This window comes from Cynoglossus semilaevis, chromosome 9 (assembly GCF_000523025.1).
Source record: "Cynoglossus semilaevis isolate Cse_v1.0 chromosome 9, Cse_v1.0, whole genome shotgun sequence".
In the NCBI taxonomy this organism is placed as follows: Eukaryota; Metazoa; Chordata; class Actinopteri; order Pleuronectiformes; family Cynoglossidae; genus Cynoglossus; species Cynoglossus semilaevis.
In genome coordinates, this window is record NC_024315.1 from 8,943,356 (window position 1) to 8,955,110 (window position 11,755).

An 11,755-nucleotide genomic window follows, 5' to 3' on the forward strand; every position below is an offset into this window, starting at 1 on the left:
TGGTAATATTTATTTGTTTATCTGTAGAAACCACTGTATTGGGTTGCTGGCATATACAAAATAGTTATTATTAAAATAGATTAATAAAATGAGCTGCAATGCTGCCATCTAGTGACTTTCACAAAACTAGTTGTTAAAGCTAACATCATTTGGTGAAACCCAGGCATTGCGTTATCGGGTTTTCATTATCGGAGGAAAAAACGATATAGATTCTTACAGATATATATACATAATTTTGCTGATATCGGCCGATAATATGGGTCGGCCGATATTATCGGACATTCCTAGTCCAAATACTGATGCAAGACCCAAATGCACCACACTGCCCTGAGAGTTAGGGTAAAATGTTTTTATCAGTGGAGTGCTTACAAATGCGGCGGGGTGGATTGTGTTACTTTAAAACACAATTAAGCTCAACCTCCCCCACTTTGATATCAGTCTTTATACTGATCTAATTGTCACACTGAAGAGGTGGGGGTTGAGTGGCCTCGGCCCCCACCTCCTCTCAGTTCAAGAGAATTTTCCAAAATGTTTAGGTTGGAACTGTCTTTCCAGGTGGAGTTGGAGTTGGCGTCCACTTTTTAAATATTCATCGGTGAGAAAAAAGAAACCTGTGTCCTGGGGCATAGCTGTTCATAGCACCTGTCCACCAGCAGTCCAGCTGTCCGTGTGCTTTGTCAAGATGCCTCGGTGTGTGTGTGTGTTTGTGCCTCCTCTCTCGTTGGTCATCTGTACGTTTTATCTGCTGAGTTCACATGTCATTGGAGTGGATTATATGCTGTTTGCTGCTACATTATTCATTAGTGACGTGAGCGTCTAAAGCAGACCTGGGCTGACTCACTATGACTGTGCGTGTGTGTTTGTACTGTACGTGTGTGTGTGTGTGTGTGTGGACCCACTGCATGACTCACTCAGTGCTTTTAGACAGATGAGGACAGCAGTCTCACAGAGGGCAACGGAGGTTTTATACAAGAAAAATAGCCACTTAGATTAGATTACGTAATGAAAAACACCCTCCACCCTCCCCCCTCTCTCTCTCACACACACACACACACATGCCCTCACTGTCATTTTTATCCTTAAATTGACACACACACATATCCTTACTCAATTACTGTTGGGTAAATCTCTCTGCACACCCTCGGGCCCTGAACGTACACCTCGCTGGTGGATGATGGATACAACACCACATGTGACCAGCGAACACACATGAACACACACACACAGGCACAGTTGTGCAGCTATTTATTTTATTAGCTATTCATTCTGGGATCGACTGCAGTTCATTTGTGCTGATTAATCAGAATTGTATTTCTAATCCTGAGAATGACTAGTTATTGACCAGACTTTAACCAGCGACTGAAAAATGTGGTTCTACCTCATTAGAATCTCTGTTGGTGCTCCATGAAAAAAAAAAAGTAGTGATGCCAGAAATAGATACAGACACACACACACACACACACACACACACTTGTCTTTGCTAAAAGCATACTCTCCCTCATCACTTTCACTTTGATGTCCAAATGCCCATAACCTTCTCCTTGGTTTTTCCTGGTGCAACTCAACACTCATCTTCGTCTGCTGACTCTGCGTTTTACATCTGATATCAATGTACGACTTTCTATCCTTCACTTCTGTGCAGTCAGACTTTGTGGGGTTTTGCACCACGCGTTGTTTTTATTTATTGCTCATCAATCATGGCTCTCTGAACAGACTGAACTAAAAGCTGGAAAGAAACAAAGGAATTACACAGATGTTAATGTAGTTTGCATCGATTGGACCAAGTACTTTTTTGCAGCCTGGATAATTTTTTTCTTATCTGCAATTTTTAAGAGTAAAGGTCAACATTTTGAGAAATTTGCTGTTCAGTTTTCAGATGGAAAATGCATATAGACAGAATGTTCTTCCACACACGTGTAATCTAAAAAAAAAAAAATCTTTGAAACAGTTCATTTTGTTGCATTTCAGGTGCCTATGTGCAGAGCAGTTTCTTGGCCAGACACTAACTTCTGGGATTCTGGGATGGTTGCCTAGAAACTACTTGCTGCTTGAGTTTTGTTCAGAGCTTTAAAAAAAATCAAAAAAAACAAATGTTTGAAGGTGACCTTTAAAGGGCTAAACTTAATTTTTAGGAACATGCTACTGGGGGTTACTATTAGATGGAACCAAGACCTATAGTCCAGACACTGTATCTGTACCAACAACAACTTTTGTCTCGCAGAACAACCAAGTGCAGTAGAGGGTTGACAATAACATATGTTTGATCAAACAAGATGATGTGGATTGAAAATGTGCCAAGGCACCACAGTGTGAGCCTCTATCAGCTGGTGTAATCACTGATAGTCCAATGATCGCCCGCTGTCTGGTTAAACCCGATTAGTATTGACCAAGCTGTAAGATGCTGTAATCCAGCATAAGCAGAGGAGGATGGATCCTTGGACAACCAAGACAAAACAGAGTAGGAAACATGATGGAAAATGGAGAGAGCAGAAAAAAAACAAGTTTGAACTGATCTTATTATTCAAGCAGGTATGAATGGATGGATGGATGGATGGATGGATGGATGGGTTCGTTTCAAATGTCGATTCCGCATACTTCCATGTGTGTTTCAGTGGTTGTTAAGAAATGCATCCACTTGGGGCAGTGTTGCACTATTAATTCGCTTACACTCAATTAGTGCTCTATTTCTTCCTAATGTCCTTTGCGACTTCTCTGTCCATTTTTGCTCGCCTGCAATGTAACACTTTCATTTCATGAAAATAGAAGTGGGAAATATGTGTTTTCATCATTTGCCATGTGGATTACTGCTGCAGCAAACCGTGAATAAGTAAAAAAAAAAAAAAAATCTATCTAGTTTAAGTTGTACTAACTTTAAGCATTCAGTGCATTCATTTGCAGATTGGGTCTTTGTCATTTCATGGACAATTTATAATCTAGATTGAATACTGTTTTCTTCAATTTCTACTTTATTATAGACATCATTAACCCTGTGTATTTGCTTATACATACCACTGTCATGGTGGATTTGGTCTTTTTATGCCAAATGAACAGAGAGGGAGAATAAACAGAGAGAAAATGCCTCTAATGAAGCGTAAGAAATGGAGAAAAAGGCAGGGAATGTGATTAGGTTGGAAATGAGTAACAAAGATTGGAAGAGAGATGCAGGGAGACAGCGTGAACAAAATAAATGTAATTTCACTGATCAGTTTAACTGAGAAACCATTAGACACGAGCCCATTGTATCTCTCCCTCTTTCTCTCTCTCTCTCTCTCTCTCCCACTCTCTGTCTTTGTCTCTCTTCTTTTATTCATACCTGTTTGTGTCTGCGTGCTTTTCTTGTGTGTGTGCATGAACCCATGCTAAGTACACACAAAAGCTCACACATACTGCATGGTGTGGTACTGCAGATACTTGTGATATGACCCCCACTGTGGTAGGAAAAAAAAATCAATGTCCTCACACATATAATACAACCACACCTCATGCAACCAAATTTGATTTAAGCATCAGATACACCACACCATGTGTGTATGTTGTCCATGCGTTTGCAGGATCTCCTCACTGAGGAGGTGCTTGAAGCGCAGGAGACTGTTAACGGGGAAAATTAGTCAATCTACAGACTTTTTTGTCATTTACTGACAGGATTTAAGTGGCACCACTTAACTGGTCAAAAGCCATAAATGCATTAACACTCCTCTGTGCATTAACTGGCAACTCCATGTACAAACAGAACCACAGCAGTGATCACAAGACACACATTAGTGATGATGAATCTGTCTGTTGCATTTACTCGAGTGCAGATAAGGTTTGGGCTTTGCTGTCTAAATGAACAAAAAACAATCCAGTTTGTTGGGGGCTGTCCAGTCAGTGCATACACGTGCGTGTACGTGTGGGGGTTTTTTGTGTGTGTGTTTGTGGACTGTAGATATACGCCGCCTCAATGTTTTGCTGTTTCAGACACCTGTCTGTAGTTTAGTGTGCTATCATGATGACTTAATGTTTTAATTCAACCATCCTTTATCGTTGTTTTGGTTAGACATTGGGTACATATATAAATATACATCTTATCCTGTTCTCTAAAGTGTTGGGATAGACAATATATATTATATTAGCATTGATGAGCTTTCACTGGTTTCACACTGTAGGCTGACCTGATTAAAACCTTTCTTTATAAAGAAATGGAATATTCACTGGAGGGCTAACCGCAACACACAGCTCCAGTGTTTTGTTGAGCTCTCCACCTCCAACAAAGTATCGTGTATCATAATGTTACAAATCAATCAAATATAGAAACACAAACCTCCATTTTAAAAATGTAACTCTTCCACAAAGTGACAGATTGTCAGTCTCCTTTAAGGTCTGCATCTAAGATGAACTAAATCTTCTCCTGACCCCTAATCTTCTTAACATTACTTGTCTCTCGCTTTCTTTTCTTTTTTCAATTTCTTTTTTATTGTTTACTTTCTTATCTCTCTCTCTCTTTCTATGACGCAGTACTTCTATGTCTTCTTTCTGTTGTGATGCTTCAGATAGATTAAATGAAGACCATTTATTTGGGGGAAGTATCGTTTACCACACAATTTAAAAGCATCCTCAATTGAATAACTAATAATGTACAAGTAAAAACAATTACACATTACATCGAGTGTAGCTCTAGGCTTGTCCTATTGGGGGCGCTCTGGTAATTACACCATCCCTTTGACCTGAGCGGCATGTCAACAATCTCTTCCGGGATCATGCTACCTCGCAGCGGCTGGTAATGAATGCGTGAACGTTTATATTAGTTTTGGTTCGATTGCAGTTCTTAGTTGAAAGGAAACGGTGTACGTGCATATTTACAGCCGGGAGGTGTACCGTGCACTGCTCGTGGCCAAACCGCCGTTTGTTAGTGGAACCTGCGTGTTAGCTGAAACATGTCTGCGGAGGAAGCGGACAAAACAACCACCACTGATGCGAGCGCAGGGGATGAAGAGGAGGAATGGCTGTATGGAGGTACACAACTATTATAGAACAAATGTATCGATTGACATATAATTTAAACAACTCTTCAACTGGCCTTCGTGGACCGAGAAAACGACCATTCTATTAACTTTGACGTAACTTCTAAATGTTGGTTCCAAAGCTAAGCTAACAGCATCACTTTCAGAATTGTATCCCGCGGATTCACGATGACATTTTTTGTTTCAGATGAGTCTGAGAGTAAAGAAGAGGAGGAAGAAGCTAAACTGAATGCTGCAGTCGGGTAACGAGCGTCCATCCATTGTTATTCCACATGTTCTCCACCGTACACAGGTTCTCCTTTTTGGGGGTGTGCTACGGTTTCCTCAGACGAAATGTTGATTATGTTGTTGATGTGGGGAACGTTTTTATCAGACTATATTATTTAAATGGTGGAAATGTATAATGACTCGGCTCACACAGTAAATGGAAAAACTTCCTGGGCTATACTAGCAGAAATGTATAGCTGTGTACTCCTGTAATCTGACACCATACGTCAAATATATAACTGGCCACAATTGTGAGTACTTGCAACTCTGGACATTAAAGAAAACAGACAGTGTATTGTAGAGGAACAGTACAATGAAAATATTAAAGCTGTCCGATAATATAATATCAGCCTATAATATCTGTAGGAATCGTTATGTTTTTTACTCTGATAATAAAAAGCCGATAACGCAAGGCCAAATGATGTGTCCTTTATTGCTCTTAACTCAGCTTCTCCAAAAACTCATTTTCCTCCCCTCACACTCTCGGACATAAAAATTAAGTATTTTCCTCCCCTCACACTCTCGGACATGAAAATTAAGTTAATTAAGTTTGGATAGTATCGGATATTGGCAAAAAGTTAATATCGGACATCCCTAGAAAATATGTCTTAAATATATGACCTAATGTGCTTGTCCACAGTGCATCTGCCGATGCTTCCACAGAGGATGCTGTTGCACATGCTACTGGAAATGGAGTGGCATCTGAAGTAGGTAGAACTGTATATAAGCTGGAAATCTGCTCAAAGGTCCTTTCTCATTCTCATGATTTTTTTTAGTACATGTTGTGACTTATTTATGAGTTTTGTGTTCTTAGACCACCGGTGAAGCTGCAGGGGATGACGTGGAGAGCGAAAGTGACAGTGATGACGACGACGATGACGTCCGAGTCACTATTGGAGACATTAAAACAGGAGCGCCACAATACACGTATGTTTGCTATCTATCAAATTAAGTTGTGTTCCTGCTGTTTAAAATATCCCTTTTGAGACTGATAACAATAATATTAATTATAACTTTGATCATTTTATTCTTGTTTGCCTCTATCAGGGTTAGTCACTCAAGTAGATGTTATATTATATTATGTATGTGGCAAAGTTGTCTATAAAATGTGCCCCCAAAGTCTGATGTAAAATCTGAAGAAATGATACGGGCCTATGTTTTTTCCTCCAGTGTTCATGAATATTATTGTAAAATTATTAAAAGAGACACTTGTTCCTCTTTTAGAACTTATGGAGCTACTCCCGTCAACCTGAACATAAAGACATTAGGCTCCAGACCTTATGGACAAGGTACTGTACTAAATAAAATACTGTCTGATATGAAAATACCTCAAGAATAATTCAAATTATTTACTTGTAGTCAAGCATCCATTGGTTTTATTTTTTGCGATTAAAGCAAGAACCTTGTGTGTGTTGTGTTGTGTGTTTTGTTTAGTGGCAGCAAAGCTGAAGGGCGTGGATCTTGATGCTCCTGGAAACATTAATGGAGCTCCAGTGCTGGAGGTGGACATGGAGTCCTTTGAAGAGAAACCCTGGAGGAAGCCAGGTCTGTGTTTATTTGAAACTCACTTCTACGAAGTTTGGTGTTCACTGCACCTGTGTTCGCCCACCTCTCTCAACACTCTGTTTCTGCTGTGTGTTTGTGTGCAGGCGCGGATCTGTCGGACTATTTCAACTACGGCTTCAATGAAGACACGTGGAAGGCTTACTGTGAAAAACAGAAGAGGCTGCGTATGGGTCTGGAGGTTTCTACGATAGGATCAGTGACCAGCAAGATCACAGTGAGAGACTCTGCTTCACTGTTTGTCCTAGTTTTCTTACAGCTGCTCCATTTTTGGGGGTGGAGGGTCAGGGATCACAATTTTGATCCACAATTAAATCAAAGTTAATTATTGACTCTGGAAACATATAGCATTTGTTGCACACAATGAACAGCTAATGTGATATTTTCCTGTATGTATAAAATATAATTGTTTACATTTTAGCTCACTTTCACAATGATCAAAGTGATCCTGTATGTGTCTTCAACATTTTGACAATAAGTCAAAAGTAAAAGTATATTTGGCCCAGAGCCAACAGTAAATACTAGTTGAACTGCTGTGGTGAAACTCAACTAATTGCACAGCCCTAATTTTTCTTTTCAACCTTTACCACTTTTTAGACTTGGTCTAATTGTACAAACAGCCTAATGTGCATTTCGACTTTTCTTTTAGGTTCAGCAAGGTCGTACAGGCAACGACAAAGATCTCATCTCCACACTGCCCGTTCATACCTCCAAACCAGACTTTTCATCTCCCGTCAACCTTTACAAGTCTGCCGTCAGTCAAGTCCCCAGGTAAATGCTCTTTGTGTTTTGGAAAAAGAAAGAAATCACTGCATACAGTAAACTGGTGACATCTGTGTAGTAGTAGAAATGTATTCACTTAAAGCAGACTTGTAACAAAAAAAAAAAAGGCTTAATTTAAATATCAAATTTGAAATTCAATACAATTGCACCCATAAACTCAGCAGTGTCACTGTAACCTTTCATGGGTGAGTGTATCTTTGTGTGTGTTGGGGTCAATTTTTCTTCTGTCCTTTTGTTTCAAAGCAGTAGGATCTGTCTCAATCAGTGGACTGGCCCCACAGTAAATATAATGTAAGTTTACATCAAGAAGTTTTTAAAAGACAATGTCAGTCACCATGAACTGTTTTATGCTGCTGGTGGTCCACATAGGGGTTTGACAATGGTCTTTTTCTTTGCTGCGGGTTAGGGTGGTATTGAACCAGTGACCTATTGTGTGAAAGGCAAAAATCAACCACTGGTCAAACCAAGCCCTTATATCATTTACACAATAATGTGAGTCTTTATTGACATTAACTGTAACAGGATCATTGGTCCATTATTGTCTGCCTTTTCTCTAGATTCACTGATGGTCATGTAGGTACATTACATTCTTAGTTAAAATGAACACAAAACATTTAATGAAAATGTAATAATAACAGACAATTATTGTCATTTTCTTCAGTGTAAATGAAACATTACAAAGGTGTTCTGTCTTCTGGATTGTTGTGGCCTGTTTTACTTGTCTTTACTGTAAATGTTTTTTTAGAACAAAATTCCCCAACCGTCCTGAACCCAGACCAGTACTGACTACTGATTCAGTGTTTGCCGTGTCATTTTATTTTATCATATTTTGCTGTCATACCTTGGCTTTGTGAAGCTCTGTCTTAGAAGACAAAAATACTCTAGTTTCATTCCAACAACATTAGTCATGACAAATCTGAGCAGTATTTACATGATGTCCATCATTTTACTAATTAATTTGTTAATTAGTTACTTAACTACTTATAAGGGAATCTTACTTTTTTGAAGGCTAAAGTAAAACCATAGTACATGTATTAATGTGTACAGGGGTCCTCGACATATATCAACGTTACGTTCCTACTGTGCGACATAATTCAATATCCGCCGTAAGTCGAAGAAAGCAAATGTATCCATTGTATGGCAAATTTAAACAAATCTTTGTCCACTTAGCGCACCATATTTTCTTGTTGTTTAAACGTCATATGTTGGAATGATGGAACACAAAATTGAGGACCCCCTGTACATAATTCTTATCAGGATCTAATTGTTTTGTTTTACCATTAACAGAAAAAGTGGGACCATTGATGTGATCGGTGGACAAACAGCCACTATCAGCAGGGTGGAAGGCCGTCGCAGACCCAACCTAGAGGGCAACAATATCCAGGTAAAAAAGAATGTCATCTTGAACATTGTTTATTCTTGTGTCAAGCAGCAAATGTCAATCCTACAAACTAACAGCAAAAACAGTTCAAAACAAACTTGTCATGTTTTTGTCACATGGTCCTGGAGAACTTTAATCATCACTTTCACCCGTGGCTCCAACTTTGACCACTAATATAAGTTTATGAAGCATACTGGGTTTGAATGCTGAAAAATTGTATAAAACTTTTCTTAAACCTTTATTAAGCACTGTCCTGTATTGACTATTAGTTGACAAGGTGGCTTGAACATTTGGCAGAGGCTTAAATGTCTTCTCTCTGTTGACATGCAGGTGATTTCTGAACACTCTACATCAGAGGCTGAACAAACGCCAGCTAAGATGCCCACCTTCTTCCCACCTGGGCCGCTGCCTCCAAACATTCCCCCTCCTCCATTTCTCCCTCCTCCACCAAACGTCAGCACTGCTCCTCCACTCATCCCTCCACCCAGTGAGTGCTTGTTTTTACCTTGTTCCCAGGTTCATTCATTTTTGAAGGCAGCACTATGAAAACAAAGGTTTGTAAATGATGACAATTAAAATTGTTTTTTGTAGGACTGCCCATTACTGTACCTCCTCCTGGTTTTCCTCCTCCAACAAGTGGGCCTCCACCTGCCATTATCCCCAAGATGGACAGGTAATACAACCACAACTACAACTGCAATGTTTAAAAATGTTATCCTCCTGTTACATGATATTATGTAAGGATAAACTATGTAAATACACATATATGTCCACAGTGGTCACCCTGGAGGTTATGATGGAAGGTCAGTCCCTCCATACCCATTCCCTCAAGGTAAAACTTTTCACACTGGTCTGATATTATTACTACACACAAAGAACTTCACTACTTTCTACTCAGCTTCTTCTGTTTCTGTCAGTCAGTACATGTTGTCCACAAGAATAAAAGTCCTTGTTATTGTAAATCTGAGCAAAATTAGTTTCAGGAAACGCTGACCCAAGGTCACCACTCTGTCCTTTTCTCCCTCAACCTAAGGAGCTTATCCTCCACCCATGTCTGGAGGTGTGCCTCCGCCCTGGCCCCCAATAATAGACAACTCTAAACCCTGGGATTATTATTCCCGTCGGGACGAGAAAAGAGACAAGGAAAGAGAGAGGCCAAGAGAGAGGACTCATGAGCGGGACAGAGAGAGGGAGCACAGTCCCTCAGGCATGAGCTACACCAGGTGAGACTGACACGGTCAGAAATGTAAATGTACACATCGCAAAATGTACCGGAGTGAACCTTGACATGCACGTATCATGAAGTAAAATCTCTTGTCTCACATTCTTGTTTTGATTTAAAAATGTATAAGCGATGAAGAACGCTATCGTTACCGTGAGTACCAGGAGCGGGAACGCCATCGTGAGCGGTTGAGTCGAGAAAAAGAAGAAAGACACAGAGAGAGGCGGCACCGAGAGAAGGAGGAGGGACGCCACAAGTCTTCCCGCAGGTAATAAAAAACAACAAAAACTCTTGAATGCCTTGTACATAGAACTCATGACAATTTGGTGATCAGAATAGGTTCTTAATAGAAGAACTGGACAGGAGGAGAATCTGAAGATTAGACACATACAAATAAAAGTTTGCAATAAAAATCAAAGTTGTTACACTGAGCCAAAAATGTGTTCACTTGTCACTCCTGATATTAGTGTTCACAGTGATTACATATGGTTTACCGTAGGTTACATGTTAACTGCTCACTTTAGTTTCTGTTTGCTCTTTTTCTTTAATTAGCAGCAGCAGTCGACGGAGGCACGACAGCGAGGAGGGTGACAGCCATCGAAGGCACAAACACAAGAAGAGTAAGAGGAGCAAGGAGGGCAAGGAGGCCAGCGAGGAGATGGGTGCAGATCAGGAGAACCAGGAGGCCATGGAGTAGTGATTGCTTCCTTCACTTCCCCTTTTTCTCTTCTCTTTCTCCTCCTGTGATTCTTTGTCCATTTTGGTCCCCTTTGTCTCTTTTTGTCCCTTCATTCTGTCATCAGGATGTTAAAGAAAAGTGCAATAAGCACAGACCAGCAAAACCAGAGCTGCGCAGTGATCGATGTGTCCTATCATTGCCCCTCACATTATTCTCCACCCCCGCCCCCCACCTCCCTGCTGTTGTCCATTCTGACCATCATTTCAGGGAAGAGGTGGAGGAGGAATGTCTGCCATCTATTTCATCATTTTTCCTCCACTTGCTGGCATCAACCTTCAACCACCTCATTTCTCCCCGTGCCGTTGTTTCAAAGCACGGCTGCAGTAGTGCAGTCACACTGGGGAAGATTTATTTAGGTTCATTTAGGAAGATAAACAGATTCCTAACTTCTTTTTTTCCTCTGTCAGTTGGCCTTGTTTGTTGTCATGTTCTCCCTGTACTGTATGAATCTTGTAGAGAACTGTGAGATTAAGTTCAATTAAAACAGTTTGATAAAATTGTCTTCTTGTCTTTAAAATAAATATTTCAATATTACTCATTAGTGCTCAGTAGTACAGAGTAATATGTATGGTGTCTTTGAATACGATGTTAAACAACTGAACCTCAATGAATGAATAATAATGAAGTAAATTTGACTGGTTAGCAGTTGTAGGCATTCCTACCTCTTCTGCAGGTATTGTTACTGCAGTGGTTAAATGACTTGACTTCTGCAGCTGATACTGCCTTAAATACTCACCAATGGGAATCATGTTGCCCAGTGTGCCACTACAGCAGGGGTGTCAAACTCATTTTCCCCAGGG

The 11,755-nt window shown here is 40.1% G+C and overlaps 1 protein-coding gene across 1 annotated transcript; it reads left to right on the forward strand.

Moving 5' to 3' along the window:
- The first annotated feature begins 4,694 nt into the window (after nucleotides 1–4,694).
- On the forward strand, nucleotides 4,695–11,455 carry fip1l1b (FIP1 like 1b (S. cerevisiae)). The gene is made up of 15 exons (XM_025058280.1): nucleotides 4,695–4,992; nucleotides 5,188–5,242; nucleotides 5,908–5,974; nucleotides 6,082–6,194; nucleotides 6,492–6,556; nucleotides 6,702–6,812; nucleotides 6,917–7,047; nucleotides 7,480–7,601; nucleotides 8,901–8,997; nucleotides 9,325–9,481; nucleotides 9,586–9,667; nucleotides 9,771–9,826; nucleotides 10,028–10,217; nucleotides 10,347–10,484; nucleotides 10,769–11,455. The coding sequence occupies exons 1-15, from the start codon at nucleotides 4,914–4,916 to the stop codon at nucleotides 10,911–10,913; spliced, it is 1,608 nt and encodes a 535-aa protein (XP_024914048.1). The 5' UTR covers nucleotides 4,695–4,913; the 3' UTR covers nucleotides 10,914–11,455.
- The last annotated feature ends 300 nt before the right edge of the window (nucleotides 11,456–11,755 follow it).